Here is a 17588-nt window from a genome sequence, read left to right on the forward strand (position 1 = left end):
TGAAAATATACAGAGGCCAATAAGTGGCAAAAAACCCCAAAAAACCACCCCGAAAACAAACCTGTCCCATGTTGGTTTAACTCTGCTTTTGAATGGTTCTGGTCTTACACCTCTAAAGTAGTGGCACTTTACAGCATTTATTTTATGGTATAAAATAGCTTTTGCTCAAAGTTTTTGTTTCTTTTGTTTCATTTTAATGCTTTCGAACTCCAGGACAGCAGTTGGCAGCGATTACTGCCTGGGATACCTCTGCTACCAATCTGTCAGCTCACATAACTCTAGTAACCCCTTTTGGTGGGTAATGCCCTCTTTCCATTCTTCTGTGCAACTCTGACTTGTGTCACATCACTCAGCATGCCTTTGGGCCACCCTGGCAGATTTCTGCAGTATATGAACTTGTTTTGTGTGCATGTGGGTTTTAAAAACCCCTCTGCCAGATAATCAGAATCTGGCTGCCACTTCTGCACACTTCCCTTGTTTTCCTTGGGTCAAATGAAGTAGCAATTGGTGTCATGCTGCCATTCTTAGAAGCCTTAATTTCATGTGGGTGTTTTTATTTCTGTGGAGCCAAATGTGGGAATCTGAGGCCAGTTGAAAAGGGGACATAAGAGTGGAAAAGTAATGAGAGCAAACCACCTGATGTTGTATTGTGTGTCTGGGTTTGAGACACCTGTTAGAATAAGATTTTCTACTTCTTAGGAGAAAAAGCCTTTTAAACAAATTAATTAGAGTTTTAAACCACAGAAACCTAGACCTTTTTTTAGTAACAAACTTAATTTTCTCATATAATGTATAAAAGGTCTCTCTGTGGTTGGAATAGGCTGAATTGCTGTTGTCAAACAAGTCACAGTGTACCTTGTTTTTCTGCTTCTCAACTTTTATGTTGAAAGTTTCCTTTTCCACAGGGCAGTACTCAAGTTTAAACATCAGTTCCATCTCTCAAAAGTTTAGTAACACTTTGATTTTGAAAATTTACTTAGTGTGTGTTGCCAATTAAAACGCTACAGTTCTGTATTTCCATTATGTTGTCTTTTTTCCTCCTTAAACAAAAGAAAAAGCTTTCTAATGTGGATATTTTGAAATATTTTCTTAGCCACTCGAAGCAGAAGTAGATCAAACATGCTAATGGACCAGCATGGAGATCATGAAGGATCCTCCCAGGAGACTATTCCAGAAGTGCAGCCTGAAGAAGTGCTGGTGATTTCTTTGGGGACAGGGCCACAGATTACTCCAGGAATGATGTCAGAAAATGAGGTACCCAGAAATGATGACATCTCAGATGTTTTGAACCATGCAGCCTCTGTTTTCCCTAATAGCACAGCAGGGAGGGTGCAAAGCTAAGTTTGGTAATAAAGCTGGAATGGGAGTTTAAATCCTTGCTGCGTGTTACTGAGCTTGGGGGTTGTAGCTTCCAAACTGGCCTTTGGTGGTGGGTTTGTTCCCTCACTTAAGAAGCTTAAGAGCAACCTGAGCTCTTGTTTCTGAGCATTAAGAAACTGCTGTGTCTCTGCATGCCCTGTCCTTTGGCTCCAGGGACACAGTGAATGGCAGAACTGGAGCACTGATCCTGATGCTTTTGGCAGCTCATGAAAGGCACAGGCCCAGGTTCTCATGGGGGCAGAGCTGAGCTCACAGTGCCATCAGTGCCTGCAGACTGTTCCTGGGGCAGGGCTGGTGTTCAGCCTTTTCCTTCTCCAGCTGCAGCACAGCTGCTGCTTCCAGCTTTGCTCCCTGCCTGGTGGTTGGGGTTATCTCCTCTGGCAGCCTGGTGCAGATCCTTTCCATGCTGCTCTGCTCTGGGGTTGATGAGGGAGCTGTGGCTCCCTTGTTATCAGGACATTCCCAATGTCCATGGGGTGGTTCCTTGCTTTCTCCCTAGGCTCTGACTTGAGAGGTTGCTGTCTTTTTTCTAACAGAGTGTAAGAAATTTGATTGCTCCATTAACAATACAAAAATGTTGTTTTATTTGCTGTTTGTTATCTGAAAAATAGATGATTTTAATGAAGTCCTGTTTCTCTCTGCCACCCTGCAGGTGTTAAACATGCAGCTTGCAGATGGTGGGCAGGGAGATGTCCCCATCGACGAGAACAAGCTCCATGGCAAACCTGACAAAACCTTGCGCTTCTCCCTCTGCAGTGACAATCTGGAAGGAATATCTGAAGGTGAAGGGCTGCTTAAGACTTGAAGAAGTTTTGTTGCTCTGTTGGGTTTTTTTTTCCCCTTAACTGTAAAAGGAAGGTGTGTTAAATACAGCATCTTGGCTTTGCTGATTTGAAGACTGTGCTATTTCACTCTGAGAGCCTGTCTTCTTTCTTAGTTCTTCAGAGAATAAAGCCTGGAGCTAAATTTTGACCTACAAAGACATAACTGATTTTGAGAGTTGGGAAGAAAAAGACTAAGTGTGTTTAAAAAGAGAAAATAGAGGGATTTTTGGGTTTGTTTTTTTTTCTGTTTTAAACTTAAGTGCAGTACTAGTTATTAAGATAATCTAACTTAGCTCTAAACTTGAACCTCTCAGACTTATTTTTCATCATATCCTATTAGCTGTTACATATCTCAGAATAGTTTCTGCCCAACTCCTTTATATGAACCTCAGACATAACAAAGCACAGATATCTGTGGGACGGAAGAGGTTCGATCACTTTTGCATTATTATGTACAACTTCCATAACTTAGTTTTTGCTCTATCTCCTCAAAATAAGCAAACAAATTCATGAACAAGTAAATAAGTTAAAGACAAAGACTTTATTGGCTTTTAAGTTCCAGCCAAGTACAGTAGTGGTGCAATTCAATATTTTCTGTTGGAACTGCTACTTCATTCCTTGTAATTTTTCTGGTGAGTTTTGTGTCCTGATTTGTTAATGCTGTATATGTAGGAGCTGTTCTTCAAATGAGTTCTAAAGTAAATCTGTGTTCCCAGGCCCTTCCAACCGCTCCAACTCGGTGTCCTCCCTGGACCTGGAGGGGGAGTCGGTGTCGGAGCTGGGCGCGGGCCCCTCGGGCAGCAACGGCGTGGAGGCTCTGCAGCTGCTGGAGCACGAGCAAGGCAGGTGCCACTCTCCTCCCAGGGCCTCAGCTGCTGGGCATGCTGAACCAAAGTCTTTGTGGAAAGAGGTTGCAAAACTGATGAATTCAAGGAAAAAAAAATAGACCTTTTCCTTGTGCAGCTGTTCTTGTATTTATTTGTGGTTTTGGTTTTTTTTCCCCCTAGAAATTTCCTTTGTAGTCTGTTGTTAGGAAAAGGAAATCACCTGGAATTTTGAGACTTAAGTCCTTTATAGGAAACTGTAAAGTTTTGCTTGATATCAAGCTCTTCCCTTCAGGAATGGGGTAATCTGGATTGGAGTAGTCTGGAAGTATCTGGACAATTTTCTCTTTAATGTCCCTTTGTCAATCACTGAACAGGTTGCCCAGAGGTTGTGGTGTCTCCAGCCTAGAGATGCTCAAAATATGACTGGACATGATCATGAGCAACCTGGTGTCCTTGACCAGGGTAGGGGGTTTGGGCTGGAATGATCCCTGGAGCTCTCAGCTTTTCTGTGATCCTGTTCCTCTACAGGAATTGTATCAGTGTCTTTGTAGCACTACCTTTCATTTATTTTTCTGTCAATTTAGTTGATAGATTGCCATGTGTACTTCCCGATTTTTCTTCTTATGTCTCAATTTTTTTTCAGGCAGCGTTTCCTGAGTAGTGTAATAGTGCTTTACAGGCCTTCCTTTAACCACTGCCTTGCCTGACAGAATTAGGGGACTGTTTGTTTGGGATTTTTTTCCTAATGTACTCTTACAGGGTTTCACTCTGAAATAATTGGAGAAGTCTGAAATAATTGGAGAAGCCTTTCAGAAAATCAAGAACTGTTTCTTTTTCCACAGCCACAACTCAGGATAACCTGGATGACAAGCTCCGTAAGTTTGAAATCCGTGACATGATGGGTTTGACTGATGACAGAGACATTTCAGAAACTGTGAGTGAGACCTGGAGCACAGATGTCTTGGGAAGTGACTTCGACCCCAACATCGACGAGGACCGGCTGCAGGAGATTGCAGGTAACGGGTGTGCTCTGGGTAGGTCCTGTGCTGCTCTGGAACCTGAGGCTGCAGAGCCCTCCTCCTCCTCCTCCTCCTCCTCCTCCTCCTCCTCCTCCCTTCCCCAACAGGGGCATTTCCACAGATTCCACTGGAGATTTGCTCTAGGAGGATTTTTGTGTGCATGACCTGGACTGTGCTTAGTTACTGGTTTCTTTTCACCGTTGTGTTTCCTGATTGCTTTACCAAGGCCACTTAAGAGGTGTTCTTCCTTTTCTCTCTAGAGCTGATGCCCCAGCCCAGCTCTAGCCATACGCTCCGGCTTTACTTTTGCAGGTGCAGCTGCAGAGAACATGCTAGGCAGCTTGCTGTGTTTGCCAGGTTCAGGATCCGTGTTGCTTGATCCCTGCACAGGTTCAACCATATCAGAAACCACAAGTGAGGCGTGGAGTGTGGAAGTATTACCAAGTGACTCAGGTCAGAATCGGGCAGTTTTTGCATATTTCTTTAGCATGATTCTAAGACTCTTCCAGAGGCATAGAATGCAAAACAGCAGCCTCTTCCTCTTCCTCTTTCTTCAAGAAATTACTGTCCTAGGTTTAAGTTAGTTTTTGCAAATACTTCCAGGATTAAAAGGACAAAATGCTCCTAGACAGAACGAAGATGGAAAGCATTGGGAGAGACTTCTATTACCTAAAAAATTCTTAAGGTCTGAAGGGGAAGAGAAGGGTTTTCAGAGCAAATTTGTGCTTGCTTTCCTTCCCTATGGTAGGACCTATCCAGGACCACGGTTTACTTTGGTTAGTGAAGATGTGACTCTATCCTGTTGTCTAAGACATACAACAATTAAAACAGTAACACTCCTTAGCATGCCTGTGCAGACAGAGCATTGCTGTCTGTGCAGAGTCCTGCCTTCTGTACCAAAGGATATAAGAAAACTCTTGCTGAAATGGTTGAGTTCCCTAAAAACTTGATGCACTAAATCACCCCCACCCCTTCCTTCTGCTTGTGAATGTTGAGGGAGCATGGCATTGAGTGATGACACTTTCTCTCTCTGCTGTCCATTGTCTCCCTTTTGTAGAGGCTCCAGATTTAAAGCAGGAGGAGAGGCTGCAGGAGCTGGAGAGCTGCTCTGGGCTGGGTAGCACGTCTGATGACACAGATGTGAGGGAGGTCAGCTCTCGGCCCAGCACCCCCGGCCTGAGCGTTGTGTCAGGTGTGTGAACTGTCTGACAGTGCTGCTCCATCGCAGCATGGGCAGCACTCGCTCTGCTGCTCGTGCTTTATTTATACATCACTCATAAAACAATTTCCTGCGCTTGTTCTGGAATTTTCAAAGCTGTGATTCTTTGTTCACCTCACAGAAGAAATAAAAAAGGCAGCAGAGAGGTGGATGCCCTGTGCTGCAATAGCAGTGGTTAGCAGAGAGTGTTGCTTTGGAAGAAACTCTAAACTTTCTTGCATTTAAAACAACTTGTTTTATTTAAATAAATCGTAGCTCTAGTTCTTCATTTTCTGCCAAGTATATAAGAATGGGATGTCTTTCTAATGCCTCTTGTCAGAGTCTATTCATGGCTATGGTAACACTTTTGAAGATGTAGAGCAAAAATAAACTGTTGTTTTATGAGTATAGAATTTTGTAATGTCTGTAGGTGCTACTGTGAGTTGGAACTTGATTACTCATTGTCCACCAAATATTTTAACAGCCTCAGAATTTTGCTTCCTTGCTCTTTGAAAGATTATTACAGATGCTTCTTTTGTTATGTGTAAGGTATTAGTGCAACATCTGAAGATATTCCTAACAAGATTGAGGATCTCAGGTCGGAATGTAGCTCTGACTTTGGGGGCAAAGATTCTGTAACAAGTCCTGACATGGATGAAACAGCCCATGGTAAGTTACTTATCTGGAATCTCTGATAAAAACAAGTGACATTTATGGAATCCTTGAATTTTACAATTTCTCCCCAATTTCAAAGTGCTAGTGAATAAGCTTAATATTTTCCTTATTTGCCAGTACTGTATTTGTTTGACAAAGAGGCTCCAGTGCTTTGCTGTACTAGAGCTTGAGTACTAGATCTAAGATGCCTAATTTGGTTTGATCACATTGACTCTCCTCTTGCATTTTGGAGCTGGGCTGCTCCTCAAGAATTCCCCATTTTTTGTGATGTAACTCTTTGATCATTTCAAGGTACTACAGAGATCTTCCCACACAGAATATCTTTACAAATACTTTGCAGTACAAGTTTTGTAAACTTTTGTTGCTGAAGTCTGTTTTTCCAGCGTCTCTCACGTTGGAGGCAGTTTTGGCATGTCACTAACTTTGCTCTCTCTGTATTTCAGGAGCCAGTCACTTGACATCTCCTCCTTCTCAGACAGATTCCTTGCTTGCATTGTTTGACCCTCTGTCCTCAAATGAGGGTGAGTTATAAAGATTAAGCTTTGTTTTAAAAACAGGCATTTTCAGTGCTTCTATGTTAGTAGCAGGTAATCAGGTAATTTGGAATAATATTGAAAGAAATATGTGTGTGGCTTCTCTTCTGCTTGTGAGCCCAGGTGTGTCAGCTGTAGTAAGGCCTAAAGTGCACTATGCAAGACCCTCTCACCCACCTCCAGACCCGCCCATCCTGGAGGGAGCTGTGGGAGGGAACGAGGCCCGGCTGCCCAACTTTGGCTGCCACGCCCTGGTGCCGGCGGAGCTGGAAGCCTTCAAGCAGAGACACTCGTACCCCGAGAGGCTGGTGCGCAGCAGGAGCTCCGACATCGTGTCCTCGGGCAGGAGGCCCATGAGTGATCCTGGCTGGAACAGGAGGGCTGGCAACGAGGACAGGGAGCTGCCCATGGCCTCCAGCAGCGCCGGGGCAGCGGCGCTGGCGGCCGCCTCTCAGTCGTCATCTTCATCTCCCAGCAAGGACTCCTCCAGGGGAGAGGTGAGGCTTCTAGTTAGCATTTTATTTGTGTCTCTCATGCCCACTTTAACTACACATCCAATGCCAGAAAGTTGGAATTAAGTGTCTTTAGCTAAGGAATTACAACACACTTTTGTTATCCTTTAAACATTGGCCAGTAACGTTTTAAAAGATAAAGCTGCAGATGTTCAGAATGGCTTAAATGGATCTGGCTTTTCTTAAATTTACTGGATGAGGTTTACTGGTGGTACTTCAGAAATGGATTCATTGTAGTGTTAAATTGCAGCAGCCTGAAAATTAATTTTCTTTAAAAAAGAAATAAGTGAAACTAAGGTTCTTTGAGGCTATGGGTTTGCATTTTTGGGATGTCTTCTTTAGGAGAGATATTTCTGACTTAATCTGCTCTTTGTGCTCTGCAGTAGTTCTGTTTTTACAGCCAGTGTAGCAAAAGCTGATGTGAAGGAGAAATTTTCTCTTTACACTTGATTTGGTAAATGCTCAAATGTAGACTCTGCCCTTCTGCAGATTGAGGAACGGAAAGACAGTGATGATGAGAAGTCTGACAGGAACAAGCCCTGGTGGAGGAAACGTTTTGTGTCTGCCATGCCCAAAGGTAGGATCATGTCTCTCTAGGTTTGGTACTTCAGTCAGAGTTCACACTGCCTTTATTATCTCTTTAGTCGCCTTTATGGTTAAAGTATAAATAAATATGTAAATAAAAATAGGGAGCTACCTGACTCCCTTGGCAGTAGCTCCCTAGAGTGTGCTGTACCTGGAAGGCAAAACTGTTCTGCCTGACCTCACGTGTGTTAAAGGTGGAGCTGGCTGTAGGTGATGACAGCACACTTCTGCTCTACCCCATGGATAAGCTTATGCTTTTATGGAAGTTGATTTGATGAACATTTTCTGCATTAGCCCCTTCCTTGAAGTTTCTGGTATTTGGCCATTATCTCAGAGTAGTCTTTGATGAGGTACCTTGCATTTTCAGCTCCTATTCCATTTAGGAAGAAAGAAAAACAAGAAAAAGACAAAGATGACATGGTGCCTGACAGATACGCAACGCTTCAAGGTATGTGAATAACATCATCATAGTAATTTTCTCTCAGAGTGTGCCTCCTGGAGCTCCAGAGTGCCCACCAGGTAGCTGTTGACAGACAGGTACATGCTGTTGTAGTTCGTGTTCAGAGCTGACATTTTGAATAAGAAAATGGATAAAGATTTCCTGACTTGAAGGCTGTTTTTAAGTTGTCACATGTCTGTCTGGGCATGTAGTGGATTCTCAACTCAAGTCCTCACTTTTCCCCCACCCTCATTATAGAACTCCTGTCCTTGTCACAGCTGAGCTGTAAGGATAGCTGTACACACAGTCCTGTAATAGTTACTTAAGTGTTAAATTAAACATGGTTTGAACCTGGGTGTTTCATTTTCTGTTTGCCTGATCCTTTCTAGAAGTCTTCAAATACCCAAGAACCATTTGTGTATGCAGTATAAATGTGCTGAGGATCTGCTCAGGATCTGACTTCATTTGTTCCCTTTGATTGTACTGTTTGTTTTCTGATTTGCTTCAGACTTTATAAATACATTTGAATTTAGGCTGCACAGGACACAAGCACCTCTTTGTTTAATCTGGCTAAAAACAGAGTCCAAATGTGTAGGCTTGAGTTTTTGTATTTGCATTCAGTTGGCCCAGGGTAACTCCTGTTGTTTTTTATGGTCCTTTCAGATGATCCCAGCCCAAGGCTCAGTGCACAGGCACAAGCTGCTGAGGACATTCTGGACAAATACAGGAATGCAATCAAGAGAACGAGTCCCAGTGAAGGAGCCATCGTGAACTACGACAGTGCAGGTGAGAACCTGGCTTTGGTAATCACCACCAACATAGCTTCTGCTCCTTAAAGATAAAAGCACTTCAGTATTCTAGACCATGTTAGTATTAGCAGCTGAACAATGTGAGCTCTGAACAAGGAATGTTTTGTCAAATAATCTGTGGGACAGTCCCTCAGAGGCTGGGAATTAAATCAGTATTCCCAAGGACAGCTCTTTTGTGTTGCCATTGAGGGAGCTGGGTGTTGATAGCACATCTCCTACCAGTTTTTTGTTTTGTTTTAAATGGCACTGAAGAAGTGCCTTCCAAAACTTTTGCAGTTTTTTCTTAGGAGCTTCTAGGTTGTATGTTTTAATGTGCATTTTTTCATATATCCAGAACAAGCTGGTTTATTTGCTGTCTCCATTCTCTCCCTGACCTTAGAATGATGAGCAGGAAATTAGTCTGGTTTCTTCTCTGAGTCCTCTCTTGAGGTGCAGTGTGTTTTTGGTTTCCAGAGGCGATTGGGGATGGTGAGAGCATGCACGACTCCCCGCGGGATGAGGCTTTGCAGAACATGTCTGCAGACGACCTCCCAGACTCTGCAAGCCAAGTAGCACAGCCACAAGGTTCTGCTTTCTCCTATAGGTAAAGACATTTCCAGGTTTCATCTTAACCACAAAGTAGAATTAAAAGCTGAAGCTGTGTGACTGGTTCCCACAAGAATCTTAATGCAGATTCATTGTAAACTGATGTATCTCAAACTGTCATATTTCCACTGGTGGAGGGATATTTGTAACCAGAGAGGACAGATTCAGTGTGTAGAAAATCCCTTTGAAAATGGTGCTGTATCAAAAAAACCTGATATTCTAAGGTCTTGACAATGCTGTATATTAAAATGATGTTAAATAACTTCTAGGCATAAATAAAAAAGAAAGTAAAGATTTCTTATTGAAGAAGCAGACCTCTCATCAACTGTGTTAAGAAACTATTTTTCCTCTTTAAGGGATGCAAAGAAGAAATTGAGATTGGCTCTTTGTTCAGCAGATTCTGTTGCCCTCCCGATGCTGACACATTCAACAAGGAATGGTCTCCCAGACCACACAGACCCTGAAGGTACAGGCTCTTTGCACTGTGTTTGTCTCTCCTTGTCCCTGTGTAATAGCCCTTGTACTGCACCATTTATGGTCCCTTCTCTTTGCCATAAATATTGAGGGCACAGGCTGCCTTTTGCCCCCAGAATGTTTTCATTCTTACTCCACAGGCAAGCTGCCATCTCAGCCTGCTCTCAGATTTTTTTGTAATGAAGTATCACAGATACAGTGCAGGTTAGAGCCTGAAGCTATAGAATAGACTCTGAAAATACATGTGCTGTTGGGAGTCGTGCCACTTGAATGATTTACTGGGTCTTTATGTTGATTTAGTATAAATGTGTTGTGTTGTATCCTTTCATTCACTCTGGGTTTATTTGCAGACAGGTGAATATGTCACCTCATGGGGTCCTCTTCACATTTCAGAATGGTTCTAAAAGCTAGATAAGATAGTGATATGGAGGCTTATCCTCTGATAGCTGGAAAATTCAAAAAGGCTTCTTAAATTGTTCTAAAATAGCATTTATTCCCTAATGTACAGAAGTTTTGTTTTAAACCATTAATGTGTTTCCCATATTCAAAGATAGTTTTTTTTTTTTATCGTGCCTACGTTTCTTTTCCTTAATGTTTTTCCTTTGTTCTTTATTAGATAATGAAATTGTGTGCTTCTTGAAAGTTCAGCTGGCTGAAGCCATCAACCTGCAGGACAAAAACCTGATGGCGCAGCTGCAGGAGACGATGCGCTGCGTCAGCCGCTTCGACAACCGCACCTGCCGCAAGCTGCTGGCCTCCATCGCCGAGGACTACAGGTACCTGGCCAGGGGCTGCTCAGCTGGGGCTCCCACTCCGTGTCTTTATCCACCAGAAGGTTGGGAAGATCCCTTTTGGTTTAAGTTGTACTTTACCAAGCCAGGTTATTGCATCTCTGCTTCCCCACAAAAGGATGCGGTTGTCTCACCCGTGTGAGGCAAACTGCCGAATTCAGGCATTGTTTTGTTTTAAAAGGAACAGGTGGAAGAACCCTTTGCACTCTGACTCAGCAGTTTAGTTTATAAAGCTGTTAGCCTCTGTCTTTGTTGTGAATCTGACACAGATCTCTGTGCTCTAGGAAAAGAGCTCCGTACATCGCTTATTTAACGCGCTGCCGCCAAGGCCTGCAGACCACACAGGCGCACCTGGAGAGGCTCCTGCAGAGAGTCCTGCGAGATAAAGAGGTGGCCAACAGATACTTCACTACAGTCTGTGTGAGGCTACTGCTGGAGAGCAAGGAAAAGAAAATAAGGGAGTTCATTCAAGGTGAGATTAATGCAGACAAAGGTTTTATAATTCTTTACTCTGTTTTTAGCTGCTGACTTGGGTTAATGTTTTAAAATACGTCTTTTGATCTGAGGAGTAGATTCCTAAAATGATTTTAATTTCAGATGGTGAATTAATGGCTAAACAGACAGATTACTGTGACTTTACAGTATGTTGTGGTAGCTAAGCTATGGTAATTGTCTGCATTTTTCATGGGCTGAGAGAATGAAGGTAATTTGGCCTTACTTGGCCAAAAAAGTTATGCTAAATCACATCATCTGCCCCATGGCAGAAGCATGAATACTATTAATTATTTTATATCTACTGATATATGATAAATTAAGTTGCAGCATTCAGTTCTTAGTCCAGAAACGATGGCTGCACCTTAGAAGATATGGGGGATAGTAACAGTGTGAATCAAGTGAACGAAAGATTCAAAAATATCACAGCATAAGAGACACCAGGAAACTCAAAACAGCCCCTAATACCAAACTGGTTCTATGATCTCTGTGCACATATCTGACTAAATGAGGCACATAAGGAATTTGGAGTCAGTTTTTGCTCCTGGAGCATGTAGTGCTGCACATTAAATGTGCCTGAAAAACTTATCAGAAATAGGATTTTTTTACTTAAGTGAATGTTTTTTCTCTTCCTCCTTTTTTATCAGATTTCCAGAAACTCACAGCTGCAGATGATAAAACGGCCCAAGTAGAGGATTTTCTGCAGTTCCTGTACGGGGCTATGGCTCAGGATGCCATCTGGCAGAATGCCAGTGAGGAGCAGCTCCAGGATGCACAATTAGCCATCGAGCGCAGTGTGATGAATCGCATTTTCAAACTCGCCTTCTACCCTAATCAGGATGGAGATATTTTGCGTGACCAGTAAGTTAAAGGAATTCAAAGGACTTGTTTTCTCTGGTGCAGTTGGTGCAGTGGAAGCTGTGCAGCCCTCCTGCCACAGACTTGTCTGAGTCAGCCACATAAATTCATGTTTTTGTTCAGAACATTTTGTAAAAGAACGAGGAAGGGCTTTAGGATCATCTGCAAATGTGTTTGCAACAAACTGCTAGAACAGAAAAAAAAGTTGTAAGTGTGATGATTTGGGGTACAGACTGTCAGGTCTGCAAGTGTGTGTGCTGAGAGAATGATCAAAACCTGGTTCAGAACTGGACCTAGTCCATTTTCTGGTTTCACTCAGTATTTTCCATGCATTTGAGGTTCCTGTGGTTTAGAACAGATGCTGTTGGAATGCTCTAGAGGACGTGTGGTTGTTCGTGGCTGTACAGAACAATTCTCTGCATCTTCACTGACCTGGTGTCCATAATCTGTAGGGCCACATTCCTGAAGATCTTTCTTGTCCTATCAAACATAGAGCAAGTTTCCTCAGCTGGCTGGCTGCTGCTTAATTTTCACTCTTGTTTTTTGTGTTTCAGGGTCCTTCACGAGCACATACAGAGGTTATCCAAAGTAGTGACTGCAAACCACAAGGCACTTCAGATACCTGAGGTAACAACTCTTTTCCTTTGCTTCTGTATTATGTGTGTTGGGGTTTGGACTGGGATTGGGATGGGGAGAGGATTGTTCTGTTTTACACTTAGAAGGGTTGCTTTGCTGCCTGTGACAGCTGAAATATCCTTCAGGAAATTTCACTGTACCCCTGCTGTGGCTGTACCCAGCTGCAGCTTCTCTGGGCACAACCTGTGCCAGGGCCTCACCATCCTGACAGGGAAGAATTTCTTCCATATCTGTAACTTAAATCTCCCCTCTTTCAGTTTGAATTCACCTTGCATTAAATGTTCCCATTTCTCCAGCGCCTGTGAGCCTGTGGTGGCTGAGCTGCTGTGCCCAGCAGAGCTTGCCCAAGGAGGGCTGGTTTGGTTGTTTCCCCAGGTGTACCTGCGCGAGGCGCCCTGGCCGTCGGCGCAGTCCGAGATCCGCACCATCAGCGCCTACAAAACGCCCCGGGACAAGGTGCAGTGCATCCTGAGGATGTGCTCCACCATCATGAACCTGCTCAGCCTGGCCAACGAGGACTCCGTGCCTGGGGCTGATGATTTTGTTCCTGTTCTGGTCTTTGTTCTCATAAAGGTGAGTTCTTTTGCAGAGATCACAAACCCCAGTTAATCCCTGTAATAAACAAGCAAATTTAGGAGAGATAATGCCTGTGGGTCACGGGGAGCTGGCCAGGCTCAAACCCAGATCTGATTCAGCAGGGTTTGAATAGGAATGTCAGAAATGTGATCAGTTACGGTTTTTGAATCCAAGCAAACTTTGTATGTGGAACCAAGAATATTGGGGTGCAGATGCTGTGTTGGGAGTAGTTTGTTTGAGGTATGTCCACAGCATCTGTCACCTGTGCCTGCTTCATGCTGTCCTCAGGACCAAGATGCAGACCAGGACTGACTTGGGTTGTATTGCTGGTCTTCTTTGACATGAGTGGAGAATGGTCTGACGTGTAAGATATGGAAACAACAGGCTTTACATGTGTGAGGTCCTGATGACCTTCACAGATTGTGGCAGCGTTCCCCCTCTTTCTCTTGGACTGCTAGTCATTTTTCCTTGTTGGAAAAATGTTCCTTTCATCAAACCTGATGCCTTCTGAGCATGTGAAGTGGGGCTGGTGAGGATAAACAGTCCCTACCCTGCAGGCAGGTTACACACTCTGTAGGATGAGGATCACTGCACAAAGGGAATTGTGCTTCTGTTCTGTACCTGACAGTGTTTGTTGATGCTGGGCTTTGCAAACAAGCTGTATCTCTCTCTTCTCCCACCCCAGGCAAACCCCCCTTGCCTGCTGTCCACTGTGCAGTACATCAGCAGTTTCTATGCCAACTGTTTGTCTGGAGAGGAGTCCTACTGGTGGATGCAATTCACGGCAGCCGTGGAGTTCATCAAAACTATCGATGACCGCAAGTAGCTCGCACAGCACAGGCAGACTGAGCAGGAGAGGAGTTTCTAAGAATGTACAACAGCTGCAAAAGCTGAAGAAAAGACTTTCCTTGTAAAATACTGTACAGAATTGAGGCATTTTAAAACACACCTTTGCTAATCTAATTAATTTAACAGATTTTCCTCTTCTCTTTGGGTTGCGTTTTCCTCCCCTCTAGATACTGGCACTGCAAAAGGGACCACAGTTTTCAGGTATTTTGGAATCTCAAAACATTCAGAAAATTCTTCATGCTTTCTCCACCACCCCTCTTCCTGAATTCTTATTCACCTGAATAATTCACTTCATTTAATTTCTAACGAAAAACTGAAACAAGAGGAAACAGGGCAGCCACGTAGTAAACTTTCTAGTTGAATACACCTTTTATTAAGAAAACACCAGCCACACTGAAAGTTTGTAGTAGCTGACATCAGTTATTGGTTATATTTCACCTAAATTTAAAATCTGAGAGGACAGTGTAAATATTATATAACTATATTTAATGCATTGCAAGTATCTTTGGACTTACTATCCTTTGAATAAACAAGCAGAAGCCTCTCTGACCTCTAACAGGTTGTGACCTACCCTGTTTTGGTGACAAAAGGACTTCCTCAAAAGGCTAAGATTTAAAAAGGGCAAACTGAACTATTTATTAAGATGTAATTACTGAAATTTCTAAAACTGGAATTTATAATAGGGCTTATTAGCTAGCTGAACACTTCTTGGCTAGGGCATTAGGGTGTTTCAGAGGTTTGGATATATAGAGGAGAGGGACTGTAAGTTACAATAGAAAAGTCTAATATAAAAAGGAGAAATAAAATACCTTACTGTAATATTTTTTCTGAGCTATTGTGTATACTGTACAAACCCCAAACAGAGATCCTTAACAGAACCTTGGGCTGTAATATATATTTTGATTAGTGACATTAAATACATATGCCAGGGGGTTCAGTGAATGTTTTTACTAAATGTTCTTCGTGTTGTCTGCTATGCAGCAGTGCAAGTTTTACTGTTCATAAAAAATATTTTAAAATAATATAACACTGTTCTTTATGAAACATATCATGACATCAGTTCAGGGTGTTTTATAGATTTCTCACCCCGCCTTCCCCTTAAACTGACAGTTATCAATTTAAGGAGGTTTTTATGCACAACACCACATGGGTTTTTCATGAGTGAAGTGGTCTGGGGCATGTTGGCTGTATATAAGCACTCGCTGCTCTTTTTCAGCTTCAATGCACTGAAAAAGGACAGTGAGCACTGAACTTTTTCATGTCAGTATTATTTCTTGCTCTTTCCAGAGTGTTCATTGCACTTCTGACAGAGGGATGTGGTAAGACTTGGTGTCTGTGATTGGTAAAGAAAACAAAATCTTTCTCACATTCTTTTCAAAACACGATTGGTTCATTTTTGTGTGTGTGTGTGCATTTTGATGATTAAAACCCGTAAGCAACTAGTACTTGGGAAAATCATGTGGTCAATTGGAATTAGAGCAATTTATGTAAAGTATTGAGTGCTTAATTTGGCTGTGCTACTTGTCAAGGCATAATCAGGAAACTCACTTTTTAGGGCTCTCAGATATAACTCAATCGAGCAGTTTTGCCAAACTGATCCCAGGTGAGAAGGTGGGATGGTAACCTTTTCCTTTTCTCTATAGTCTTTCTCCTCTATTAGAGACTCAGTTGTGTGGAGGAGCAATACTCAGTCAAAACAGAATTCTTCTGATCTGCCTTACTCGGTGTCTCAGTCTGTGTAGCATTGCAATATTCTGGTTATTTAGCCTTGATGGGTTTTTGGTGCTGAACATATAATTCAATATTGCAAGCACAGCCCTGCAGCAAAGCACAAACATGCCCTTGAAGATATGGCCAGATCATATCAAAAAGCAATATAAATTCATTTCTATTGAAGTGTCCTGTAATATGTAATCATTACTTGAATATCCGAGATGTTAAGACTGATGTGTGAAAGTTCTGCAGTTTGGGTGTTAGTTGAGGAGGGTATTTGTGGGATCCCTGAAGAAGGCACAAGGACACAGGAGGTGGTGCTCACCCCTGTGCTGCCCCTCTGTGCTGGTCTGGCTCACAGGGTTTGGGTCAGCACCATCGGGGCTTTCAGGTTCACTCTCCTTTATGGAAGGGGCAAGAACCATTTCCTCCACAGCTTCTATCACTTGGTTTCTCTGCATAGAAAAATACTTAAAAGAACTGGAGTCTTTTTTTAAATGTTACTTAGTTATTTTAAAACCAGTAGGTGTTTCAGTGAGCCCCAGGTGAGCTGAGAGTTTTTGTAGCAAGATGGTCCTTTGCTTCTTTTTTCCAGCCTACTCTGAAGGTCCTTTATTAGTCTTGATAGGTGTAGTTAGAGAATTAGGCTTTCCAAAGAATTAAAAACCTGCCTGTAATGTCCTTTTACTGTTTTCCCCTGCGTCCCATAATGTTTTGTTTTAAAATGCTAAATTCCGTGTCTAGGAAGTGATGTTGTTAGGTTTGATGTGCAATAGCCAAGGTGGAAAGACACTGCATAAAGGACCAAAAGTAGCAGAACTGCTGCCAAAAGGTGCCAGCCACGGGCCTGTTGCTGTAATCTCGGTGCTTTCTGTGAATTTAACTACTTGAGCCACTGGAGGAGGAATGGAACATTTTGGGCAAAGTGGAGCAGGGCAGGGTCCTTGGTACCAGGTCACAGTGTGGACTTCAGGCTTGGCCGTTGTCTCAGCACTGATCTTGGCACGTTCTGAGGAGCTGCCACGTTAAACAGTGGCATGTCTGTGCCTGGGAATGCTGCAGAGGTGCTGGTTTCCTTTTTGGGCAGAGGAGGGAAAGGAAAGCAATGGGGTTTTCATCTCTAGGAGATTCCTTTGTGCTCCTAAGTGAGATTTCTCTTTAAACCTTTTTAAAATCCTCTTTAAGGAGAATCAGAATGTGTCTGGCCTATCAAGGATTTGAGTTTAAAAGTTTTTGTTTTGAAGATCTTTTACTACCAAATGCTGAATGTAACTGCCATAAACTTCAGGAAAAAAAGCCACGAACATGATGCTGTTTCCTGTGGGTGAGTCTGGTGAGCACAGAGTTGGTTTGTATTGCTTGGAAATGTTCTTGTTCTGTTGAGCCAAATTCTCACAGAAGTGGGGAACTCACTGCTGTGGGAATGGGGTGGGGCAGGGGTAGGAGAGGGGCAGAGCTGCTGGCAGCAGAGCTGTGTGTTGGCACCAGAGGGGCAGCGTGCCTGCAGAGCTGGAGCAGCACAGGCAGCGCGGACGGGGGAAGGATGCTCGTGTCTGGGTACAGCTGGGGACGTGGTTGAGCCTGTACTACTTGAGAATTAACCTCTGCTCAGTTAGTAGTGTGTGTTCTGTACCTTTTAATTGTGCTTTACCTCTATTGAAAAGCTTTGTACTGCCTCTCCTCTTTGGTAAAGCCTTTATAAATCTAAATTAACGAGCTTGCACAATCTTGTATACAGGAACCCCATCTTGTCTCTTAACGTGATTATTAATGTATTATTCTGTAAAAACTGATTAAAAGGAGAGCAGTTTAA

The 17588-nt window shown here is 43.0% G+C and overlaps 1 protein-coding gene across 9 annotated transcripts in view; it reads left to right on the forward strand.

The window, feature by feature from the left end:
• Nucleotides 1-17588, forward strand: part of GAPVD1 (GTPase activating protein and VPS9 domains 1) — a 28750-nt gene extending 11162 nt beyond the window's left edge. For 6 of the 9 annotated variants that reach the window (XM_077189006.1, XM_077189007.1, XM_077189010.1 and 3 more), the window contains exons 8-28: nucleotides 214-294; nucleotides 1094-1254; nucleotides 2033-2162; nucleotides 2921-3046; nucleotides 3874-4047; nucleotides 4363-4503; nucleotides 5108-5242; nucleotides 5798-5917; nucleotides 6367-6444; nucleotides 6580-6953; nucleotides 7458-7545; nucleotides 7921-8001; nucleotides 8656-8778; nucleotides 9255-9384; nucleotides 9743-9852; nucleotides 10477-10636; nucleotides 10936-11123; nucleotides 11791-12004; nucleotides 12556-12628; nucleotides 13013-13210; nucleotides 13899-17588. In XM_077189006.1, the coding sequence (XP_077045121.1) occupies nucleotides 214-294; nucleotides 1094-1254; nucleotides 2033-2162; nucleotides 2921-3046; nucleotides 3874-4047; nucleotides 4363-4503; nucleotides 5108-5242; nucleotides 5798-5917; nucleotides 6367-6444; nucleotides 6580-6953; nucleotides 7458-7545; nucleotides 7921-8001; nucleotides 8656-8778; nucleotides 9255-9384; nucleotides 9743-9852; nucleotides 10477-10636; nucleotides 10936-11123; nucleotides 11791-12004; nucleotides 12556-12628; nucleotides 13013-13210; nucleotides 13899-14039 (3026 nt within the window). In that variant the 3' untranslated portion in view covers nucleotides 14040-17588. The remainder of the gene's footprint in view (nucleotides 1-213; nucleotides 295-1093; nucleotides 1255-2032; nucleotides 2163-2920; nucleotides 3047-3873; nucleotides 4048-4362; nucleotides 4504-5107; nucleotides 5243-5797; nucleotides 5918-6366; nucleotides 6445-6579; nucleotides 6954-7457; nucleotides 7546-7920; nucleotides 8002-8655; nucleotides 8779-9254; nucleotides 9385-9742; nucleotides 9853-10476; nucleotides 10637-10935; nucleotides 11124-11790; nucleotides 12005-12555; nucleotides 12629-13012; nucleotides 13211-13898) is intronic. The other 3 variants (XM_077189011.1, XM_077189013.1, XM_077189012.1) reach the window with 3 other exon arrangements.

Source organism: Agelaius phoeniceus, chromosome 21 (genome assembly GCF_051311805.1).
Source record: "Agelaius phoeniceus isolate bAgePho1 chromosome 21, bAgePho1.hap1, whole genome shotgun sequence".
Classification (NCBI taxonomy): domain Eukaryota; kingdom Metazoa; phylum Chordata; class Aves; order Passeriformes; family Icteridae; genus Agelaius; species Agelaius phoeniceus.